This window comes from Ahaetulla prasina, chromosome 1 (genome assembly GCF_028640845.1).
Source record: "Ahaetulla prasina isolate Xishuangbanna chromosome 1, ASM2864084v1, whole genome shotgun sequence".
NCBI classification, from domain to species: Eukaryota; Metazoa; Chordata; class Lepidosauria; order Squamata; family Colubridae; genus Ahaetulla; species Ahaetulla prasina.
Genome location: NC_080539.1, coordinates 183,653,212 through 183,678,887, shown reverse-complemented (window position 1 = coordinate 183,678,887; position 25,676 = coordinate 183,653,212). Strand labels below are relative to the sequence as shown.

Here is a 25,676-nt window from a genome sequence, read left to right as displayed (position 1 = left end):
GTAATTGACCTCTGTATAGTCTAGAGTCAAGGATTTTCTTGATTTCATAGTGGGTTTCACCTATCAAGGGTGGTGGGGGAGCGGCAGGTTGAGGTCTCAGACCAGACTGTCTAGCAGGTTTTAATAAGCTGGTATGGAATACCGGGTGTATTTTCCCCAACATTCGAGGGAGCTTGAGTTGGACGGTAACGGGATTAATAATTTTTACAATGGGGAAAGGACCCAAAAATTTTGGACCGAATTTTCTGCTGGGTATTCTCAACCTCAGATACTTAGTAGATAAAAAGACTTTATCTCCAATGCGAAAAGGGGGTTGAAGGGAACGGTGTTTGTCAGCTTGGGCTTTGTAATTCCGAGCTGTCACAGCTAAGGCCTTTTTTGTATTTTCCCAACCTTTTTTCAACGAATTCATCCAGTCCGTTAGGGAAACGGAAGTGGGGGGTTGCACAGGGAGTTCAGGCATTGGAACGAAGTCCATGCCGGTGGTTACTTGAAAAGGGGTTAACCCCGTGCTGCTGTGTACAGCATTATTATATGCGACTTCTGCAAATGGTAACAAATCTAACCAGTTTTCTTTTTTCAGCCGCTCCATTGGTCTCCGGATGGAACCCAGAACTAAGTCCTTGAGACGACCCAATGGACCGTAGGAACTCCCTCCAGAACTTGGCTGTGAATTGAACACCCCTGTCGGATATTATCCTTTTAGGAACTCCATGCAGTCTGTAGATGTGTTTGACGAAGAGCTTTGCTAATTTTCTCGCCGATGGCAATCCGGTGCATGCAGTGAAATGGGCCTGTTTAGAGAACAAGTCCACTACAGTCCATATCACTGTATTTCCCCCACTAGATGGGAGTTCAACAATAAAATCCATGGCAATCTCTTCCCAGGGTCTGGTGGGTTCAGCTACGGGTTGTAGGAGTCCAGGGGGTTTCCCTGGTCTGGACTTCATGGTAGTGCAGGTAGCACAGCTCCGGACATAGTCTTCGACATCTGATTTCATTTTTGGCCACCAGAATTGTCTTCTAGCCAAGTGGAGAGTCTTTAAAAATCCAAAGTGACCTCCTAGGCGAGAGTCGTGGCTTCTCTGTAGTATAGGAAGCCACATAGTGACGGGTACATAAATCTTGGTTCCCTTCCAGGGTATCCCATCTCTTAAGGTGAGGTCTGGCAAGTTTTCTTTAAACCAAGCATCGTCAGTGAGTGCTGATTTTAATTCCGCTAGTAGTTTATTTGGTGGGATGTTAGTACTACGGCGTGAACGCGGTCGAGTAAGTGCTTGGCTGGCCGGTTCGCTATCGGGAATCATCGCATGTGCTACCTCTTCACGTTGGCTGTCAAATTGTGGTTTCCTAGATAGAGCGTCAGCCAGTAGATTTTGGTCACCGGGGATGTATTTGAGGGTGAAATGGAACCGTTTGAAAAACTGAGCCCATCGAACTTGTTTGGGAGAAAGCTTCTAGGGGTTTTTAAGTATTCGAGGTTTTTGTGGTCGGTCCACACCTCGAATGGTTCTTTTCCCCCTTCAAGGAAGTGTCTCCAGGAGAGGAGTGCCCAGCGCACTGCAAAGGCTTCCTTTTCCCAAACTGCCCATCTGCGTTCAGTGTCTGTCAGTTTTTTAGACACGTACGCGCAGGGCATTAGATTGTTGTCGGTATTTCGTTGTAATAAGACAGCGGCTACTGCTACATCACTTGCATCAGCTTGGACCACAAAAGGTTTATTTGGATCCGGGTGTTGAAGAATTGGTTCCATTGAGAATAGGCATTTCAGGTGTTCAAAGGAACATTGGCAGTCCATTGTCCAAGGTAGGGGTTGGGTAGGTTTGGCGGGTAATGGCCCAGTTTTTAACAATTCTGTTAATGGTAGAGCTACTTCTGCGAAAGAAGGAATGAATTTGCGGTAAAAATTCACGAATCCCAAGAAACTTTGAAGTTGCTTACGTGTGCGTGCAGTTGCCAATCCAACACCGCTTTTACTTTTCCTGGGTCCATTTCGATACCTTTGTTTGATATCCGGTAACCTAGGTAGTCTAGGGATTCCTTATGGAATTTGCATTTGGAAAGTTTGACTTATAGCTTGGCCGCTAGGAGCTTTTTAAGGACTTGTCTGACCAATTTGATGTGTTTTTCGATATTGTTTGTGTAGATAAGAATATCATCTAAGTAGACAAGAACCCCATTGTAGAGGTGGGGGTGCAGGGTTTCATTAATTAGTTGCATAAAAACAGCTGGAGCTCCTTGGAGGCCAAAAGGCATGACACAGTATTGGAAACTGCCCAAGGGGTCTAACCCTATTAGACTTTAGGGTTCCAGACGCTACCAACCCATTTCACTGTGGCTCAGATGCTAGACAGATGTTCCTTGGACAGGACTACGAAGCAGGTCTGAGTATTGATTTGTGCTTCCAGATGGACCAGGGAGGTGGCGGGAGTGAGGTGACTTTTCTCCCAATTCACAGTGAACCTATGGTCTTGGAGTGTTCGAATCATGAGCTGGAAGTCCAGGTGCGCTTGTTGATGGGATGAGGACATGATTAATATGTCATCTAGACAGCATAACAAACGGATGGGCTGTGCCCACAGATGGGCAGCCACTACATCAAGGAGTTTCATGAATGTCCTCAGGGTAGAGGAAAGACCGAAGGGTGACTGATGAAAGTAGGCCCCCAGGCAGTCACTTGCGACCGCGGTAGGGTCTGTGGCCCGCTCCCTGAAAGGGATGTCTGGCCTGTGACTGACGAAAACGATCCCGAAAGGGCTGTCTGTCAAGTGAGCAATCCGCAGGTTGATTAAAGGATCTTTGATAGGCTGGGTTCTGGAACTCCTGGGCTGAAGCCCGAAAGGACTGTCTGAGAAAAGGGAAGGTTGACCTTCTGTCTGACTGCCAGTATGCTTGAGGGAGTACTTTCTTTTTATCCTTGCATTCGACTAGAACAGGATCTAAGGCCTCTCCAAAGAGAGAACCTCCTTTGAAAGGTGCTGCTGCCAATTGCCATTTGGACTTCATGTCTGCTTGCCAATGCCACAACCATAATAGCCGTCAGGATGTGACATTCGACACTAAGGCCCTGGAGACAAATTTAGCGGAAGTAAGTGTGGCATCCGCGAAATATTTGGTGGCCGCAGTCAACTTATTAATATTCAAAAATTCAAACGGATGTCCTCTGGAGGTGCACATGACTGCATCTGTTGAAGCCAAATCAGGGATGTGCTGGCAAAAAAGGACACCGCCTGTTGTGACCCAGGTTCCTGGACTCAGACTCCTGGAGGAGGATGATTCAGAGAGTGAGGAGGAGGAGCTGGCAAGGCCTGGCACCCACCCAGGAGGAGGAGGAGGGGCTGGCAAGGCCTGATTCCCCCGGGCCTTCTTCTGATTTGGCAACGCCCCAAGAACAATCTTGGCTTGATGCGAGACTGCACAGACATGACCGGCGCATGCAGCAGAGGAGGTGTTGGGACAAGGTCAGAGAATGATGAGTCACGGAGTGACACCCACAGGGGCTATAAAGCAGGAGGCGGAGCTTCTTGGCTTTTTGTCTTGGACAAAGCAGTGAATTTGTGCGGGCAAACTGTTTCAATGGCGGGAAGAATATGTCCGTGAGTGACTCTTGCCTTATCTATAATTTCCTAGTTATTTCCAGAGACTTGGCAGGCGCGTGGGTAGATGTGGCCAGAACATCTCTGTGCCAGAAGGAATCCAGCCAAATGTAAATAAACTTGAAAAGAAGGCCTTTGACTGACTTTTTGTTGGGAGTATTGGGAAGGGGAAACAGAACACCGCCATGGCAGATCGGATAGCCCAGGCAGCTGCTTGATGGGTCTTACGAGCCACGAGTTCAGCCCTGTGATCTTCAGCTTCAAACCTTCAATCAAATCAGAAGGAAGAATATTGGGTGAGGCCAAACTGGCCATCGGGGCATCCGTGGTGGGATATTTTTAGGAGCTTCTCAAGCTCATGCTCCACCATATACATTTTCTGGTCCATGCGACTGGGTGCAGTGACAGATCCTGGCAGGTTCCATTGGCATTGGATAATGTCTACGAAGAGCCTAGGTGACAGGATTGCTTCTTGCTCAGTGACTGGTTTGGTGAACAGAAGAGTAGTGGGATCTGGAGGGTCCAAAGATCCCTCTTGTTGCCCAATGAGTGCCCCCATGTTGGTCATAGTCTTGGCCTTGTACAGCAAGGAATGAAAAAGGTCATGATGGAACAGACCCATGGTAGAAGATTTGTCAGGAACAACCCTTTCATTGTCTGAAAGACTATAGTCAGTCATCTCTTCCTTGCAGACATATGACATATCAGAATGTTGTGACGGTGAAGGAAAATGAGGCTCCGACGTTCCCCCTCTGTCCACATGACCCGAGGGTGGAATGGGCCATAAAGGAGGTGCAGCCACTTGTGCTAGTGCTAAAATGCCTCGTTGAATGAGGGCAGTATCAATGCTCTTGAAAATACTTTATGCTATTATGGCACATATTTCCTGCGACAGGGAAGGGCCTATGCCTTCATCCGGGCAGAGCCCAGCCACGGTAGGCATAAATGTGGCCAAAGCACAGGAAGACCTACAGGAATGGAGAGATCCCGAGTCTGGCAGGTGTGACCCCGAGGTAGGAGCTTGGGTCAGATCCTGCTGATCCTGCATGTCAGTAGAGGCATTAGGAGACCAGCCAAGCTGCTCTGGTTGTGTTTCTAGGAGCACAGCCCTTTATCGATGAAAGCAACAGATCTTCTGCTGCACTCAGGGGTGGCAGAATTCTCGGCCTGTTGTGCCCTCTTCTGGGCCTTATCAAATTGTTTCTCCAAGGTGCGTTAGCACCTTTGAGCATCCTTCTCAGAGGCCACAGAGGAAGAGGCCGACAGAGATGGTTGAGTCCTAGATTGCTCTCCCCTGAAACGAGATCTGCCTGTTTTGTGAGATGAAGCCTCTGATACATGATGACTGAGAGGAGAGGAGGCCGAGGTGCGAGAGGGAGAGTGACTGCGAGATGCCATTTTGAAACTCAACAATAATCCCTCAGGGCAATCAAATATAGGTCTGAAATTAAGGATGGCTCAAGAGAAATTAGTCTGTGTGACCCCAGTGATTGAAGGTGGCTGGGAAGGCCAGAGAAAAATGCAAAAGCCGACACCATGGCTCTGAAGCATAAATGGAAGTCAGGCACTGTTAATCTGTGGAGTGCACACAAAATGGCGGGAATCTGACACAACAGTTCCAATCGCCAAGAATGCCACCATTTTACCAGGGAATGAGGAATCCGGCATCACGGATCCTATTCCAATATTAAATGCGCAGGACTGACATCACAGCTCTTTACACGCAAATCCAGCGCTGGCAAGGAAGGCACTCCTGACAGGGGGAATAAACGCTGAGCAGACACCATCGGTCTTTGTGTGCAAAATGCCCTTATGCCAAGGCCTGCAGCCCCTGAGGAACAAAAAACATGTGAAGCCGACACCAATTATGCCAAACTCTGCCTTCAAGCCACAAACTGAAGGAGTAGGATGTAGAGCCAACACTACGGCTCTTAAAACATCAGTCCTGATGTTAGAAAACAAATGCGTGACAACTGTGCAGGGCCAACACCACAGTCCCTCACACGCCAGAAAAAAATGAACATTATAACACTAGGCAGAAGTGAATGGTGCAGGGCCGGCACCATGGCCCTTCGCGCTCCAGAGGGCAGTCAAAGGTAGAGGCAGGTAGAATAAACAGTGCTGGGACGACGATATGGACCCTCTGCATGCCAGAACTTTAAATCAATAAGGAGTGATTGCTGATGGAACTAGATCAAGGCAGAGCCAACAACACAGCTCTTAGCATGCAAATCCGGCTCCAAAACTCACAAATAGGCTGTCCAAGTTCCATGCAAGCCGTTGGCTGTAAAAAGCTGCCGCTCAGAGTCCCACAGCTCAGCTGATCGGCGCAAGGGCAGGGAGAAGCGCCCCAAAGCCGCAGCTCATCAGAAATCCAGAAAAATATATATAGGACTTCCGGTATGGCTCCGCTTCGTTGAGAAGCAGCCTTGATTAGGCTGCTAACTCCCTAGTCTGTAGAGCTGTCAGGACATCGTAAATCTGGTTTGACAGCTTGGAAATCTCTTCCCTCGGGCAAAGAGGGAGAGATGAGCATTCAGGCTGAAGTTGAGACACCCAAATAAAGCCACAGAAAAAGCTTCTGAGGCTTGCGGGGAGCTCTCCTTCCATAGCTTGAAAAGCTCCAGATTGGGGGACGGCATCTGCCTTTTATGGCAGACAAAACGTAGCGTCCAATTTCCACGGCAGGAATTGATTTATGATGGATTGTAACGTGGACGGAGCAGAAACTGGAGTTCTAGCATTTGTTTGTAAGAAGACTGTAAGCCCCTGAGGATATATTTGTTGTGAAGATAGGAGAGAAGAAAGCAAATGGCGGTTTTGTGGAATATGTGTACTGGAAACGAAAGATAAAGAAATGCTTACTAACAGCTAGTGTCGAATTAGAAGATATATAAGAAGATACTGACTAAATGGAAGAAACAAGAATTTTATGATTTATATTTTTTCTTCTTCTTTGGGATTATAGTGATTTAGAAGAAAAGTTTTTTCAATTTTTCTTTTTTAATTTTTTTTTTGGTCCGTTATTAGGTTATATTTTTAAAAAATGGCTTTTAAGCAAATAGTACTAAAAGTCATTAAAAACTTTGAAATTTCTTCAGTTCAGATTCAAAAATTAAAAGAAGAAATCAAAAAGGAATTAAGAAATTCTTTACAGGAGTTTTTGGAGAGTCGTTTTTTAGAAATAGATCAAAAATTTGATGAAACAGAGAAAGAGATGTTGGATTTTAAGGAAGTGGTGGACGAGCAGAAGAAGGAAATGAAAATGGTAAAGGATCCAATTGCGCAAATATTAAGCTCTTGTATTCAGATGGAAGATGATCTTGAAGAAATTAATAAAGCTAATTTAGAGTTGCAAAGGAAAATAGAGGAAATTCAAAAGAATCAAAACAATTGGAACTTAGATAATAAGATGGAAGATATACAGGCAAAGGTAGATAGGGCAGATGAAGAAAGAGTAATATTACAATATAGATTGATGGAATATGCTATAAGGGTGAGGGGTTTGAAGCAAAGTAGGAAGGAAAATTTAAAAGAGATTTTTACGCAAGCCTTTGCTCAGATAAAGGGTGTGGAGCCAGAAGATTTTGAGATTAATATTGAAAGAATTTATCGTGTTAATTGGGCAAGACAAAATAGAGTACCAAGGGATGTGGTTATTTATTTTACAACTAAAAAGATTAGGTATGAAATTTTGCAAGCCTTTATAAAAATAAATTTCAAATATTGGGACAAGATATAAAAATGATGAAGGAAATTCCTCCTAAAATGTTAAGAAAGAGAAGAGAATTTGCTTTTTTAGTGGATGAGTTTAAGAAACATCAGATATATTTTAGATGGGAAGTTCCAATGGGTTTGTCAGTGAATTTTAGAGGCAGAAAGTATTTTCTTAATTCAGTTATGAAAGCGAGACATTTTTATATTAATGTTTTAAAGAGTGGGAATCCTTTGTTGTTAGATGCTAAGTTAATTGGTTTGGAAATGATGGAAAATATGAATGGGAGAGGGGAGGAATGTTTAAGATGTGAATATGATGATTATGGTTAATTTTTGGAACTGATTTGTTTAGGATATAAATTATAGGATTTTCGTTATTTGCTATTTGTATGTATAAATCTATGGGATGATATTATTTAATTGTGAAGGATGGAAAGTAAAATTTATGAATTTAGATAATGTGGATGTAATGATTTTAACTGTTTACTATTATATTGTGGATGTAGTTTAAATGATTATTTGTTTTAATTGATACATTTATAGATAGTAAAAGTTATGAAGTTAAGCTGGAAATATTGTATTTGAGAGATTTGATTCAAAATGATATTTGATTGATGGAGTAGTATTGGAAGATTGGACATTAAATGTTATGACAATTGAAGAAATATATAAGTGATGAAAATTTGAATTTGAGAAGCTGGATTGTAATTTAAGAAATGAACTTATGAAATTTGAAGGAATATACAAGTGGGTGAAAAAAATTTGAATTTTAGAAGATGGACTAATTTTTAAAATGGACTGTAAGAAGAACGGACATTAAATGTTATGGCAATTGAAGAAATATATAAGTGATGAAAATTTGAGTTCGAGAAGATGGACTGTAATTTGAGAAATGGACTTATGAAATTTGAAGGAATATACAAGTGGAAAAAAAATTGAATTTGAGAAGATGGATTAATTTTAAAAATGGACTGTAAGAAGAAGTAATATGTGAAGTTGGTATTGCTTCTCTTCTTTTCTTTTTTATTATTATTTATTATATATTTAAATTATAAATTTAAATAAATTTATAATTTATTTATAAATTATAAATTTATAATTTAATAAATTATGTTATGATATTATGATATAAAGAGATAAATTTGTTATGATATAAAGAAGGAAGGAAGGGGGACGCGGTGGCTCAGGGGCTAGGACGTTGAGCTTGTTGATCGAAAGGTCGGCAGCTTAGCGGTTCGAATCCCTAGTGCTGCCGTGTAACGGGGTGTGTTCCCGTTACTTGTCCCAGCTTCTGCCAACCTAGCAGTTTCAAAAGCACGTAAAAATGCAGGTAGAAATTTGGTGGGAAGGTAACAGCGTTCTGTGAGCCTTTGGCGTTGAGTCATGCCAGCCACATGACCATGGAGACATCTTCGGACAGTGCTGGCTCTTCGGCTTTGAAACGGAGATGAGCACCGCCCCCTAGAGTCAGCAACGACTAGCACATATGTGCGAGGGGAACCTTTACCTTTACCTTTAAAGAAGTAAGCCTGTTTCTAGGAACTAGTTGCACATAAAATTGGTAACTACAGTCCCTTGACAGAAGGAAAGATTCAACTTTTGAAAAGTGATGTTAGTTAAAAACTAGCATAACTCTTATGCTAATTTAACATATTGAGGATATGATCCCAAAAAACATATTGTTATGTCCTGCACCGGCAGTGGTGGCCCCTAGTGGTGGAGATGGTTTCTTGTTCTGTTCTGATTGGCTCCCGCTTTTGACAGCTGAATATAAAAGGGCTGTCAAAGCAGGCCTGCTCTTCTGGTTGTTACTGGTCTCTGTGAGTTAAAATAAACGTTATGTGTGAACATCTGTGGAGCCTCAATTATTACGGAACCCACAGAATAATATATTGGCGACGAGGACTGAGGAAAGTACGTGAGTTGCTGAGCTGCTGAGCGAGCCAAAGTGTGAATTTCTCCTCAGAGCTATTCAGATCCCTGGCCTACAGAGCAAACCATGGCATCGCCTCAGAACTTTGTGCCTTTTAACCCAGTGACCGAATCGTGGGAGGCATTTGTAGCCCGTTTTGAATGCTTTCTTATTGCCAATGAATACACAAACATATCTAGTGAAAGGAAGCGTGCTTATTTCCTGGGTTTCTGTGGGGCAGAAATGTTCGAGACAGCCATGACATTGATGGCCCCCCAGTCAATTCATGCAGGGACTTGAGATGACTTCATGGCTAAATTAAAAAGACATTACGCCTCGACACCCTCCAGAATCGCCCGGCGGCAGCTGTTTTACCATAGGGATCAGGCTGAGGGGGAATCGATAAACCAGTATGTAGCCGCTTTACGTAAAGTGGCGCGCCATTGTGAATTTGTTGATCTGGATGATTACCTTTTGGACCGGCTCGTCAGCGGTGTCCGGGATGAACGCCTCAAGCGGCGTCTCATCGCTAAGCAGGACCTCACATTTCAGATGGCATTAGATGAGGCATGTGCCTCAGAGCTGGCCACCCTCTCATTAGCTGATATGCTTCGAGGGCAGAGCCCACAGATAGCGAAAGGAGCAACAATTCATTTCAACAAAGCTGATCCACTATATGAGGAGGAGGAGGAGGAAGACGCTGTCCATCGCCTTAAAGAGGTTAAGAAACCAAATACTCATGCGGGAGATAGCCTCCCTCTGACTGGCTGTTTTGGGTGTGGGAGAAATCATATGCGAGCCGCCTGTAATTTCAAAGACACAATTTGCCGCCGTTGTGGCCGACGGGGCCATATTGCCCGGGTTTGCCGATCGGTCCAGCCTGAGAGGGTTCCACAAAAGGGTCCGTCAGCCGGCCCTTCTCTTGGAAGACGACCTCACCTGAGATCCAGGAGGCCGCAGGATGACTGCTATGCCATTTTCCGTGATGAGATGCGAGGAACAGGGATCAGGTGGCGATCTGAGGAACCGGTCCAGCAGAAAATCCGAATTTCCGTCCTGATCGAAGGGCGGCCATGCTTGATGGAAGTTGATACCGGATCTGCAACTTCCATAGTCTCCTGGAGCACGATAAAGCGTCTGGTGCCTACTATCGCTAAGAAGCGTCTGAAGCCTTGTGCGCTGTTATTAAAAGACTATCAGGGACAGCCAATTCCCATTGTGGGTAGTGGGAAATTCAGGGTACAATTCAAGAAATTTGTAGGCCGCCTATCACTGGTAGTTGTAGATGGCTCATTGCCTAGTCTTCTGGGGCTTAATTGGTTCGAAGCCCTGGGTTTGACTATTCAGGGTGTTAACTCGATTGGAGCTAGTCAGCTGGATACACTGGTCAGGGAATTTCCCACTGTGTTCGATGGCCAGTTGGGAAAATATACCGGAATGCCTGTTTCATTTAACTTAGACCCTAGGGTGGTGCCGCGCAGATTAAAACCGCGCCGGGTGCCATTTGCCCTGAAGCCTAGGGTGGATGCAGAATTGGACAAACTCATTGCCCAGGGCGTTTTAGAACCAGTAGATTATGCCCAATGGGAGACCCCCATTGTGACTCCCATTAAGGCGGATGGTTCAATCCGCATCTGCGTGGACTATAGGGCAACCATTAATCGAGCATTACAAGCCCATGCATATCCAGTGCCAGTGGTGCAGCATCTGCTGCACTCCTTGGGGCAAGGATCCATCTTCGCGAGGCTTGACTTAGCACAGGCATACCAACAATTGCCTGTGGATGAGTCCACAGCAGCAGCACAGACGATTGTCACTCACCGAGGGGCGTTCAAGTGCCGCCGCCTCCAATTTGGCGTCAGTGTGGCCCCGGGGTTGTTCCAATGCCTCATGGAACGCCTACTCCACGGAATACCCGGGGTAGTGCCGTATTTCGACGACGTGTTGGTTTCGGCAGCAAGCACTCCGGAACTGATGTCCAGACTACGCCAGGTGCTAGTTAAGTTCAGGGATGTGGGGCTCAAAGTTAAGAAAAGCAAGTGTGTAGTTGCTGTGCCCCAGGTAGAATTCCTAGGGTTCCTAGTGGATAGGTCGGGTTTACACCCCACTACGGCCAAGACCAAGGCAATCCTTGATGCGCCGACACCCCGCAACAAGTCAGAGTTACAGGCATTCCTGGGGCTCTTAAACTTTTACGCAATCTTTCTGCCACACAAGGCTTCGGTTGCAGAGCCTCTCCACCGCCTGTTGGATAGCAGGTCCCCGTGGGTTTGGAATGCGAATGCTGCTGCTGCTTTCCAGGCTGTCAAGCAACTCTTGGTGTCTAACGCAGTTCTTACACAGTTCAACGAAAACCTGCCGCTTGTCCTCTCCTTCGATGCGTCTCAGTATGGGGTTGGCACTGTGTTGAGTCATCGGCTGCCCAACGGGTCGGAAGCCCCGATTGCATTCTTTTCTCGAACCTTGGCTGCCGCGGAACGCAACTACTCGCAGTTGGATAAAGAAGCATTGGCGTTGGTCGTGGGGGTCAAGCAGTTCCATGAGTATCTCTACGGTCGCCCGTTTGAACTTGTTACCGATCACAAGCCGCTGTTGGGGATTTTGGCTGGGGATAGACAGACTCCACAAGTACTATCACCAAGAATGACCAGATGGTCGGTGTTCCTGGCAGCTTATTCCTATTCCCTGGTCTATAGGCCTGGGAAACATTTGGGCCATGCTGATGCGCTGAACCGTTGCCCATTGATGTCCAAGGTGGAAGACCCGGCTCCAGCATCCCATGTTTTTCTGATTGACGGTTCCGCCTTTCCCGTTACTGCTTGTGACATTGCTAGAATGTCTGGCTTGGACAGAGTCATCTCAAAAGTTCTTGATTGGGTTCTCCGTGGATGGCCCCAGGGTCCTGTCAGCCCTGAATTGCAGCCTTATAAGCGAAGGCAGCACGAGCTCTCTACCCAACAGGGTTGCCTCCTCTGGGGGCATAGGGTTGTAGTTCCGCCCCCCCTCCGACAGTCCATTCTAGGGACACTTCACAGGGGTCACCCGGGCATTGTTAGGATGAAGGCCCTGGGTAGGAGCTACCTGTGGTGGCCAGGACTAGATAAAGACATAGAGGCCTGTGTGTCGGCCTGTCACCAGTGTCAGGAGACAAGACCGCTGCCACCTAAGTCTCCCCCTAGAGAGTGGGAGGAGCCTAGGGGTCCTTGGTCCCGCATCCATATAGATTTTGTGGGGCCGTACCAGGGGCAAGTATTCTTAGTGGTCGTCAATGCTTTCTCGAAGTGGGTGGAAATCGCACTAATGCATTCCACCACTTCAGAAGCCGTCATTAGAACTTTGCGACGGTTGTTTGTAACCCATGGGTTACCCGACCTTGTGGTCTCGGACAACGGGCCACAGCTAACGTCCGCCCAGTTTGAGTCATTCTTAGCGGGCCTAGGAATACGCCATGCTCTCATTTCCCCGTTTCATCCGGCCAGTAATGGCCGGGCAGAACGAGCAGTCCGGTCAGTGAAAGAGGCATTGGCCAGGTCGGGCCCAGGGGGCTGGCAGGAGAGGTTGGATGAGTACCTCCTGGGGCAGCATTCCACGCCGTGCCCACTTACGAATAAGAGCCCAGCAGAGTTACTCATGGGCAGGCGTTTGAGGACCACACTTGATAGATTGCACCCCCAATACTCACCTAGTCAGCCATTGGACTCCATGGGGGCAAACAGGAGATTTGATTTGGGGGAGGCGGTGTATGCCTGGAATTACAGCGGCCACCCCCTATGGTTCCCAGGAAAGATCATGGGAATCACCGGCCCGTGCTCATACAGGGTCGAATTGGATGAGGGTAGAGTGTGGCGCAGACATTGTGACCAGCTCAGGGCCCGGCGTCAGGTTGGGGACTGGCAGCTGCCAGAGTGGGGCACTCAGGAAGAGCCAGGAGGTAGCCCAACCCAATCATCCCGGGCAGAGGAGCTAAGCTACAAGGGAATAAGACGCCCAGCCCCTGTACCTGATAACCAAGAGGAAGCCTTGTCTGCTCTGCCGGTGGAGGGGCTAAGGGTCCCTGGGCCGGAGACGTCCCCCACAGAAGAGGCTGAGGAGTTGGGCCAGCCAGTGACCATGGCTACAACGGAGCCACGAAGGTCCAGCCGAATCAAGCGGCGCCCAGCATATCTCCAGGATTACGATTGCGCAAGCTAGGGGGAAAGAAGTGTTATGTCCTGCACCGGCAGTGGCGGCCCCTAGTGGTGGAGATGGTTTCTTGTTCTGTTCTGATTGGCTCCCGCTTTTGACAGCTGAATATAAAAGGGCTGTCAAAGCAGGCCTGCTCTTCTGGTTGTTGCTGGTCTCTGTGAGTTAAAATAAACGTTATGTGTGAACATCTGTGGAGCCTCAATTATTACGGAACCCACAGAATATAATACATATAATCCAGGCAAAGTTGTCCAAGCTTTTTCATTGAATATTTATCATATAAATCAAGGGTGGCTGTGAACTCTACCATAACGAGTATGAAAACAAAGTCCCTTACACAGCTTCTGAATTGAAGATGCAGTTTTAAGTCAAATTTCTGTTGAAGTACTGTATTTTTCGGAGTATAAGATGCACCTTAGTTTTTGGGGAGGAAAATAAGAAAAAAACACTCTGCCTCTGCCTACCAGCATCCATCAGTATTCATCTGGCTAGCATTCTTGCAGCAAACAGCAAACACCCAGGTCAGCTTCAGCACATTATTGCAGCCTGATTCAGCATGAGCAGCTGATTGGCGGGTGGATCGGCCTCCCGGAATACCCCCAATCAGCTGTTCCAGGCTGCAGCAGGGGTGGGTTCTAAATTTTTTTACTACCGATTCTGTGGGCATGGCTTGTTTTTGTAGGCGTGGCTTGATGGTCATGTGACTGGGTGAGCGTGGCCAACTCAATGTCACTCATGTCAAGGGGTGCCTCACCTGGCCCCTCCCCTCCCAGCCTTGTCACACCCAGTCTCAACCTATCTATATGTCAGGGTTCTAAGGAACACCCCCAACGAAATAAAGCTCTGAGGCTTGAGGTTCCTCGAAGTTCCAATTTATTAGAGATGTCATGTTGGCACAGCTGGGAAAACCCAAAACTGAAAGCTTCCAGGTTTTCCACATCCAGTTGATAGTTCACAACCCTGCCCCAAAGCTACAAGTTCATCACGTTGTCCAATCAACTCTTCCCACTCAATTGGATACAATCTTCAGGCAGTCTACATCAGACGCAGGCAAAAGTCCTTGAATATGGAATGTTGTTATGACTAACTTCCTATCGCTCCAACAACAACCCCCTCCCAACTTCCCCAGCTAAAATATGTGGCAGTTAAGAAGCAAAAAGAAAATTGTCTTCCAAAACTGACACTATAGTTCTGTAAAAATGTTGTTCACCTTTTTTCAACTTTATTATCTACATACTATAGATGCACTTTCATGGACCATTGAAAGGAGGAAATGGCTCACATGCTTTGCCCAAGAGTGTAATAGGTAACAGGCTTTTAAGGGGCTGCCAGAAAGAAGGGGGGGCAATGTATTTTCCAAAGCACCAGAAGCAAAACAAGAAGCAGTGGATGGAAACTGAATAAAGAGAGAAGCAACCTAAAACTAAGGAGAACTTCCTGACAGAGAGAACCCATATAGGTACAGAAATATTTCAGTCATAATTGCACATATAAAATAGCCATTTATTTATTTATTTATTTATTTTATTTGTCATAACAGCATACATAAGCATAAGCATGAAGCAATCATACAACATATAAGCATATATATGAGTATAAGCATGTAATAACTATATAAATTGGATATAATGAAAGGAAACTGTAGGACAGGCATACAACCTGCATATTGTTCAAAACAGTAATTAGTATTATGGCTGATGTTTGACAGCAAGCCTAAAAGTCAAAGATGACAAGAGTGCTTCTTTCTCTGTATGTATACAAAATATCACATACCAGGAATAGCATATTAATATGAATTTTAACTTGTATATTTGTATTGCTGGTTTTATCTGTACACCGCCCTGAGTCCTTCGGGAGAAGGGCGGTATAAAAATCAAATTAAATAAATAAATAAATAAATAAATAAATTTATGTAATCTGATGTACAAAATAAACACACACATATTTATGCTGTGGACTACAGACACTGACTGCATGTAAATCTCTGAAATATATGTGGTAACCCTAGGCAAAAGGAAGGCAGTAAAATCACTCTAGGTGTAGGGACAGCGTAAAATATTAACACATGATAACTAATGGAACAATTAAAAATAATAACACAGAGTTTTTTTTCTCTGTCTCTCCCTTCCTTCCTCTTCTCTCTGTCCCTCCTTCCCTTTTTCTTTCTTTCTCTCTTTCTTTCTTTCTTGTCTCTCTCCCTTCCTTCCTCTTTCTTTCTTTTTCTTTCTGTCTCTTTCTCTCCATAAAAAAGTTTTATTTTTACAATCATGTCAAACATCTCATTCAATGTACAGTTATATACAATTAGTCGGGCCTGCCCAGTCACCACCCCCCTTTTTAACACTCTTCCCTCTTCTACCTTCTACTTTCCAGACCTTCCTCTCCTTCTCTTATCTACATCCTCTCCTCCCTCCACCCTATACCTTCCTTCTCCTTCTTCTACCCCTCTTCCTTCCTCTTCTCCTCTTTCCTACCTCCCCACCGTTCTTTCTGTCTCTTTCTCATTTATCTCCCTTCCTCTTTCTTTTTTCTTTCTTTCTTTCTTTTTTTCTTTCTCTCTCTTTCTTTCTTTCTTTCTTTCTTCTCTCTCTCTCTCTTTCTCTCTCTCACACACACACACTTCCTCTTTCTTTCTCTTTCTTTCTCTTTGTCTCTCTCTCTCTCTCTCTCACACACATACACACACACCTGGTCTGGGCACAAAGCATCTGTTGTTACAGAAGTTCTCATTTCTCTCTATAACACACCAGTTACTAATCAATACCTTATCTCTCAACTACGTAAAACCTATGCATGTTTACTTGGCAGTAAGGCTACTCTCTTTCAATGGGATTTACTCCTAATAGATACACGATTGCAGGCAGACAGCTAGGTCCGTTGTTTAATAGGCTGTAAGTAAAATTTCTACATTAACAAAATTTATACCCAAACAACAGAATATAGGAGCAAAAAATCATAGCAATAGTCTGAGCTATGCTTTTCTTCTTTAAATGGAAGTACTACCCATTTTAACCAGACATTAAGACGCATTAGTTTGGAATACTAGTATGGCTTGCAATGAACCTTGACAGTACTTGTTTTCCTTGCAAACTACCTCAACTTTGTGCCTTTAAATCTTGCTTTTGTTATACACCACCTGCTTTGGACCAAGAGCTCCGTTTTTAGGGAAAGAGAGGGGACTGGGGTGTGTGTGGAAATAAAAGTGCCACAAGAGAAAAGGGGAAAGGCGCACTCTGGATTCCAGACTCCGAGCCTTCCCTGAGCCGGGAAGCCCTCCTTGTTCTCATTCTTCCCAATCCCTTCCCTACCCACTCCCGGATCCTTCTCCCCCCCCCCAACCGCCGCTTCATTTTGCTTGAAACTCCTTTCAGGGTGGGAGGGAAAACCAAATGAAAACAGGAAGGAGGCAAGGACAGAAAATGGTGCATGGCTGCAAAACAGGAGGGGGGCATTTTTCAGCCACTTTCTGGGACTGAAAAGTTAAGGGGACCCAAGGAAGCAGCAATTGGCCGGGACTAAGAGGACCCCCGCTCCCACCTCTCACTATCCCGTGCCGCCTTCTTTCTCTCTCCCCACCCCTGCTCTTCTCTCTCCTAGGAAGAAGGGGACTAACCTTAAAAAAAAAAGCTCTGCTGCTGAGCAGAGAAAGCAGTAGCTGGGAAGGATGTTACGGAGTTAAAACAATGAAAAAATTGCCCTTTCCCTCTTCCTACCCTCCCTCTTTTTCTCCCCACCAGTTTCTTTTAGCTTTGGTTCCAGTACCAAAAGAGATAGTTCTCTTTTGTTTGTGAAGTCCCCCTCCTTTTTTTCACCGCCCAGCTGAAAAAAGACAGGAGAGGGCTGCTGCTGCCCCTATCAGTCCCAGCACAGCGGCTGCATGCAACGCTGGAAGCTTCGGGAAGCGCTGGCCGGCAGGGAGAGGGGAGCCGGCCTGGCAACCTCTGTAGCCATGCAGCTGCAAAATTTGCCGAGCCCCCCACATCCTCTGCCCCACCTGCCACCCCAAATTGCGCCCCACTACGAGACGCACATTTTACCGAAGAGTGGAAGCTCCAGGTCGTCTTTCAGCTGTTGCGTGCAGGGAAACACTTTGCCACAGTAAAGAAAAACTTCTTGTGAGTGCGAGGCAATTAACTTCTCGCACTTAGGAAAAGTTTTTCTTTACTTTGCAATATTTTTCCCTACACACAACTGCTGAAAGATGACCCACAGCTGCCAGTCTGCGCTCTGCCAGGGGAGCATCAGAGCGAGTAAGCCAGCAATCTGCCGGCTACCTGTAATCTGCAGTTTACTCGTGAGCACCGTGCTCATGAGTAAACTTGCCCATGAGTAAACTGCAGATTAGAGGCAGCCAGCAGATCACTGGCTTACTCGCTCTGCTGTTCGCAGGCAGCAGCTTGCAGGCAGTGAAAGAAACTGCCGCCTCCTGCCTCTGTGCATCGAGGAGGCCAAGCAGCAGCGGGAAGAGCATGGGACAGGAGGCACAGGAAATGGCTACCAGCGATGCCCTCAGATGAAGATGTTGTGGGCAGGGAGGCTCAACCCCCCGTTAGGAGCCTCAGTTTATTCATGAGCACCATTGGCCTTTCTCCCTGCCTCTCCTGGCCAATGTTGCTCACGAATAAACTGCAGCTAGGATCTCCCGTGTGCTTCCCTCGCAGGCCAAACCGGCTGGGGGAAACGCACGGGAAGAGCTCCAGTGTGCTCCCCTCCCTCCCCATGCACATCGGTCCACTACCCGCTGCTGGTATCACCCCTCCACCAGCTCTCCCTCCTCTGCCCACCCGCCGGCCCGTGCCCTTCGGCCTTACCTTTGCCAGGAGTAGTGAGCAGAAGTATGTGGCTAGATTCTGCAAGTAATGGCTGAGTTGGGCGGGCAGGCAGGTAGGGCGAGCGAGCATTGGGTGGGCAGGGTGAGCGAGTGGGGATCAGGAACCGGTTCAGGGGCATGGCCAGCTAGAGGTCACTACTGGTTTGGAGAACCATGCGTGTAGAAGCCTTCGGCCTAGTATGGCTTCCAAAGCTGACACATGCCAAATTTCCGCTAACAGTTCTCCCGAACCAGTCCAAATCAGTAGCAACCCACCTCTGGGCTGCAGGGATTGCCATAGACCATCATCACCTCCATGCCTCATGTTTTTGGACTCTGTACCTCGCATTTTCAGCCTCCGAATGCTGAATGCCAACACCAACACTCCCCACTGCCTGGAACTGCCTGAAAATGCAATGCGCAGAGGCCAAAAACAGGACATGCAGAGGCTGAAAACGCGATCCACAGAGGCCGAAAACATGATACACAGAGATGGCAATTGGTGGCGATGTGCTCTGGTGATCCCCGCATCCTTGAACAGGTGTAAAATGGAGCATTTGGAGGCTGAAAACGCAAGGCACAGAAGCCAAAAAGGTGAGGCACAGAGTAGGCAATGGTCTGTGGCAATCCCTGCAGCCTGGAACAGGTCTAAAACGTGATGTGCGGAGGCTGAAAATGGCCCAAGGATGAGGGCTTCAGGGTAGGCGGGGCTACATTTGGTGTATAAGACGCCTCTTTTTCACCCTCTTTTAGGGGAGGGAAATGCGTCTTATACTCCAAAAAATATGGTAACTAGTGCTTGCCTAGTTGCTGGCATTCTTCTTCTGATTTTTAATGTTCCCAAGTATGCATATTACTCAAATAATTTTAGTAAATTAAGTCATTTCTAACTATATCCTCCCTATACCCTACCAAAGGGATGCAGTGGCTCAGTGGCTAAGACACTGAGCTTGTCGATCGAAAAGTCGGCAGTTCAGTGGTTCGAATCCCTAGGGCCATGTAATAGGGTGAGCTTCTGTTACTTGTCCCAGCTTCTGCCAACCTAGCAGTTAGAAAGCATGTAAAAAATGCAAGTAGAAAAATAGGGACCACCTTTGGTGGGAAGGTAATAGCGTTCCATGTGCCTTTGGCATTTAGTCATGCCGGCCACATGACCATGGAGATGTCTTTGGACAGTGCTGGCTCTTCAGCTTTGAAACGGAGATGAGCAACACCCCCTAGAGTTGAGAACAACTAGCACATATGTGCGAGGCCAGTCATCCTGCAATTTTCAATTTTTGTCAAGCAAAATTGGGATGAGTCCCTAAAAGTTTTTAGATGCTGTGTAATACTTTTGGGATTTGTGTAGATGTGTATCAATGCATATTATATTCATCTTCCATCCTGAACTGCTGTCACAAGCAAAATACCAAAATATAGCAGGAAATAATTCTGTATCTTCTCTACATGTTGAGTGTTAATGTCATGTGACTAATTTACTTAAGGTGGGAAGTGAAAAACAGCAATAGAATAAGAACTTCCACAAAATTCTTTCTTGGATCAACTGAATAGCTGGATATATAGCAGTGATGGCTAACCTTTTTGCCATCGAGTGCCAAAAGCGGGGATCATGCAGGGGTGCATGTGTGTGCCCATACCCATAATTCAATGCCCCCACGCCCCAACCCCCCTGTTTTTCACCTTCTCCAGGCTCCAGAGGCTTTCTTGGAGCCTGGGGAGGGTGAAAACAGCCTTCCCCACCTCCCTGGAGGCCCTCCAGAGGCCAGAAACGGACTGTTTCCAGACTTCCAGTGGGCCCGTCAGGCCCAAAAAACAGCTGGCCGGCACACACATGCATGCTGGATCTGAGCTAGGGCAACACTTGCGTGCCCACAGATATGGCTCTGCGTGCCACCTGTGGCACGCGTGCCATAGGTTTGCCATCATGGATATATAGGTTTTACATTAAAACTACTATACCACCCAGCATTCTAAAGGGTCACTATTCTCTTAACAAATTTTAACCATGTTTAATTGATTAATTAATTAAATTAATAATATTGTAATATTAACCTTTTTTGCATGAGCTCGTTTACTGTATCGATGCCTTGCTCCTGGACAACGAACTTTTATGAGCCAGTCTTCTCCTGAACTGTCACTATTTTCAGATGACAAGGAATCAGCCTGAAAAACAAAACATTAAAAAAACCATTTTTAAAAAAGTGCATTGTAGAATAGGCATTTTACAAACCAACCTGTAACAAATGCTTCTACACTGCAATTATTCCATCCACTTCTCTCATCTCCAAGCCCGAATGAAAATTTCAAAAATGTTCTAAATTATGCAATGTGAAGAAAAAACTAAACACAAAATACTTTTATTAAAAAAAGAAGGCACTTAATTACTGTAATTTTCTTAGTTCCTGCTTGTTTAAAGTTTTGAGCAGAAACTGAATAAACCGATCTCTGCTGTATCTGCAATAACTTCACTTCTGCTAAACTAGAAATGCTGGGAAGATGCAATAATGACTATGAGCCATTCAATGCTCCTTCTAGATGACAAAAAAAGTGGGAAAGGAGTTGAGGTTTTATTCCTTCAGGCACTGTATGTACAAAATTCCCCCTCACCTCACCATAAACTCATGTGGTACTAATAATGTTTTCCTTGAGTTGAAGTCAACGTTTGTTGTCTACATTGATTATGTCCATGTCATTTACTTGGCAACAATATGAATGTGATCTGAACAGCTTCTTTTCAGGTATAAATTTGACTTCTCTGTCTAATCTCCAATCTAGTCCTTCAGATCTTCCAATGATTTGCACTAAAAATGAGTCCATCCACTTTGCTGTAGATGTCCTTCCCCACCCCTTTTTTTTTCTTTTCACCTTTCTCAGTATTACAAACCTCTCAAGTGAGCTATATCTTCACGTGAATAATAACAAATTATTCCTCAACTGAGAACTTTGGACTGATTTGTTTGATGATCCATTTGTTTATTTACTCGCCTATCCAAGGTATTCTCAGGCGTCTTTTCCAACAAGTTCAAAACCAACAATACTCTTTTTTTGCAGAATAGAATAGAATAGAATAGAATAGAATAGAATAGAATAGAATAGAATAGAATAGAATAGAATAGAATAGAAGCTGGAAAGGACCTTGGAGGTCTTCTAGTCCAACTCCCTGCTCAAGCAGGAGAACCTATACCATTTCAGACAAGTGAACTGTGTAATCTCTTCTTAAAAACCTCCAGTGATGGAGTGGCCACGATTTCTGAAAGCAAGCTGTTCCACTGGTTAATTGTCCTCACTGTTAGGATCTTTCCCCTTAATTCCAGGTTGCTTCTCTCTTTGGTTAGTCTCCAACCATTGTTTCTTGTCCTGCCCTCTGGTGCTTTGGAGAATAATTTGATCCCCTCTTCTCTGTGGCAGCCTCTCAAATACTGGAACACTAGTTGCTGTACTTGTTATTAATTTAGTCTTCTGTATATTTAAGTTCCTTTTTTTCACTGCATCCCTTTATTTTTATTACTGAAGCTTTGTGGAAGGAAATATACATTTTCATTTATCATTTTAGAGTTTCTTTATACCATTAAGTTTGAGAATCTCTGCACTAGGCTAAAATCAGCTATCAGCTCCTCTTAATTGTACATACAATATGTTTGGTAAACATAGATTTTGCTTGCCTCTCAGTGCAATATTATTGCTGAAGCACAGGCCATTAATTTGTTTTTGTTAAGTTTATAAAACAATATATTAAAACTTACAAATTTCTTTTAAACTATTAAAGGATGCACACACACACAAGTACTGTATGTGTACATATACTTGAATAAATTAAAGACTAGGCAGAAAAACTAGACAGAAAACTCCAGAAAAACTGAACATTACAATAATTACAAGAAAAATAATACATAAACTTGAAATATCGTTCAGAGACCTTGAATTAGGATTTATTTAAAATTCACCTGATATAATTATATACTACATTTGTTGAATATGCCTAGATACATACATTCAATAGAATTTATATGCTAAACCATATATATTATTAACACACTACATTTGTATTCACACAAATTATGTTAAAATAAAACATTAATTTAATATGATATCATTCTCAGGCTTATGTTGTGTTCACAACACAATGAACAACAAACCTGCCAATTAATATTCTGAGGATATCATGCCCACTCAGTCTGTGTAGTTCATATTTCAACGTCACCTAATAACAACAACAACAGAGTTAGAAGGGACCTTGGAGGTCTTCTAGTCCAACCCCCTGCCCAGGCAGGAAACCCTACACCATTTCAGACAAATGGTTATCCAACATTTTCTTAAAAATTTCCAGTGTTGGAGCATTCACAACTTCGGCAGGCAAGTTGTTCCACTGATTAATTGTTCTAACTGTCAGGAAATTTATCCTTAGTTCTAAGTTGCTTCTCTCCTTGATTAGTTTTCACCCATTGCTTCTTGTACTACCCTCAGGTGCTTTGGGGAATAGTTTGATTCCCTCTTCCCTGTGGCAACCCCTGAGATATTGGAACACTGCTATCATGTCTCCCCTAGTTCTTCTTTTCATTAAACTAGGCATACCGAGTTCCTGCAACCATTCTTCATATGTTTTAGCCTCCAGTCCCCTAATCATCTTTGTTGCTCTTCTCTGCACTCTTTCTAGAGTCCCAACATCTTTTTTACATCATGGTGACCAAAACTGAATGCAATATTCCAAGTGTGGCCTTACCAAAGCATTATAAAGTGGTATTAACACTTCATGTGTTCTTGATTCTATTCCTCTGTTTATGCAGCCCAGAACTGTGTTGGTTTTTTTGGCAGCTGCTGCATACTGCTGGCTCATATCTAAATGGTTGTCCACTAGGACTCCAAGATCCCTCTCACAGTTACTACTATTGAGCAAGGCACCACATATACGATACCTGCGCATTTTGGTTTTTTTGCCTAAATGTAGGACCTTACTTTTTTCACTGTTGAATTTTATTTTGTTAGATAGCACCCAATGTTCAAGTCTGTCAAGATCCTTCCGTATCTTCAGCCTATCTTCTGGAGTGTTGGCTATTCCTGCCAGCTCAGTGTCATCTGCAAATTTGATGAGTTCCCCATCTATCCTCTTGTCCAAGTCATTGATGAAGATGTTGAAGAGTACTGGGCCTAAAACAGAGCCTTGGAGTACTCCACTGCATACTTCCCTCCATGTGGTTGTAGATGAAGAACCCCAAAAATCTGAATAAATGCCATAAACTAGTCAAAGTAGCTACAGATAAGCATGTTCTGTGTAGATAATTATGTGATTTGTCTGGGTTTGGACTAGTCACTGTGGTTTGTAATAGCAATAGCACTTAGACTTATATACCGCTTCACAACCCTCTCTAAGAGGTTTACAGAGTCAGCATATTGCCCCCAACAATTTGGGTCCTTATTTTACAGATCTCAGAACCTTGAGGCGGTAAGAATCGAACTGCCAAACTGATAGCAGCTGGCAATCAGAATTAGCTTGCAATACTACATTCTATAACACTATGACTGTTATTGCTTTTAGAGACATGCTACCAATGAAAGAGCTCAGGCACAATGAAGTATCTTAGTGAGTTTTGTTGGGGGTAGGTGTTTTTTTATTAGGTTTGTTTTGTTTTGAGATTAGGATATGGAGTACCTGGGACCTTAAGGCAAATGAAGAGCTATCTGAAATTAATCTGACATTCTAACTTGATGGGAGGAAAAGTTCCTCTCTCCATTAATCTTCTTAGCAAAAGTTAGCAGTCTTATACATAATACTAAGTTATGTATAATGTGTGTTATGTATATGTATAAATTAAATATATAAATTAATTATGGTTTTAGTTAAACCATAACTAACCAGGATAATCCATAAACTCTAAGAACGGACTGCAAGGCCAGCGCAATGTGTAACATGTTCAAACTGGTGCAATAGGACTGGGTGTTTTGTTAATATGATTTATTGGGTTAGGGATTTTCTGTCTTCACTGTGAGTTGTAATGTGTTGGGGGGGTGCCCTGAGGGAGTTCAACCAATCTCATTGCACATATGTTGTGCACTGACAATAAAGATTTGAATTGATTGAGAACTCATACACAACTGCCTGTTTATTTCTGAATTAGCATGTTGTGTAACACCCAACTGATTACAAATTTCTCAAGAATACACTCTATTGATTTCATTTAAAAATGCAGTGAAGTAACAAACTCTTATGTTCCTAGAGTTCTTGCATTCATTGACGTTAGTGGTTTTAGGTATGTCAAATTCTATATGGAATCACACTCTGGGATGGCCAGATGTTTAATTTAATCTCAAGCCCACTATCAGTCTTTATATAATGGAGTAACTACTTAATTAAGCAGGCACCACCATAGACTAGCTAGCACTATATCCTAAGCTATATAAAAACAATTGGATAGTTTGTGGCTGGCAACAATCTTGGGTGAACTAGAACCAGTGGAGCTTAGTGTGGCACTCAATGTGTTACTATGCTAAAACATAACTTCTCTCTGAAACCAAAGTCGACTCCTGTTGAGGTTGTGGCAATGTCCGTACAGTTTTGTCTGGGGCCATATTCTTTACCTCTGCAGTAAAGGGATGTGCCAAGCCCTAGATCTGTAACTAAACCCGATGCTACTTAATTTTTGGAGGTCACTCCATTTATAGTCCGCGTTTCGGGGGGGGGGATATTGTGGAATCCTGACACACGAGGTTCATTCCGAAGGTTCAAGTCCTAAAACATTACCGCGCTGGGCGATTCCCTTCGTCCTCATTTCCAACTACTCAGTTTACAACTCCACTCACCCGTGTGGGGAGGGTCGAGGTAGATGACTCTATAGGCGTAGATGTCAACGGTCCCAGATGGAAAGGACTCACGCCGTTCTCCGCCACCTCCATACCTCCTACCCATCCCCGTCCCGGGGGCAGAGTCTGTTTCGTTGCCCGGCCACGGCCAAATTCACTGGCAGTGGTACGCCAAAGCCGTGATCAGTTCCCTCCGCCAGAAAAAAAAAATAGTTCCTTCCAGCTTTCTTGCCTGAAGGTTCCGACTAGCGCTTTGGTGATCAAGAACAGCAGAAGGAAGCACTTTTGCCAAATTAAAAACATAATGAAAATGGGGGCTCATTGTCCCTATGCATTTTTTCCTTCCAAAGGAGGTTGGCCTGTATCCGTCCGCTTCAGTGTTGCTCGTACCCATGGCAATCCCGCGACGCAATTGCTCTTGTTGTGATGGACTGAGAAAAAGAGTCAGCCTGGCCGGAGGCTTGTAGGTGGGACAAAGAAGCGCTACCTGTATCTAGAAATTAAACTTATAGCGAATGGCTTTGAGAGATGCGAGACACCGTTATAAAATTTTATGGGATCCCATTTTATATAGGACTGCTTTCTTCTTAGCGAAAGACAATGTACAAGCACGCATAGAGCAATCTTCTCGGATTAACTTGTAGCAGGTTCCCAAATCCCT

The 25,676-nt window shown here is 44.6% G+C and overlaps 1 protein-coding gene across 2 annotated transcripts in view; it reads right to left on the bottom strand.

Annotated features, from left to right (window-relative positions):
- LOC131199149 (uncharacterized) overlaps positions 1–25,299 on the bottom strand; it is a 59,450-nt gene extending 34,151 nt beyond the window's left edge. For both annotated transcript variants that reach the window (XM_058184575.1, XM_058184584.1), the window contains exons 1-2: positions 25,016–25,299; positions 20,273–20,383 (exon numbers count right to left, since the gene is read on the bottom strand). In XM_058184575.1, the coding sequence (XP_058040558.1) occupies positions 20,273–20,383; positions 25,016–25,108 (204 nt within the window). In that variant the 5' untranslated portion in view covers positions 25,109–25,299. The remainder of the gene's footprint in view (positions 1–20,272; positions 20,384–25,015) is intronic.
- Positions 25,300–25,676: the final 377 nt, after the last annotated feature.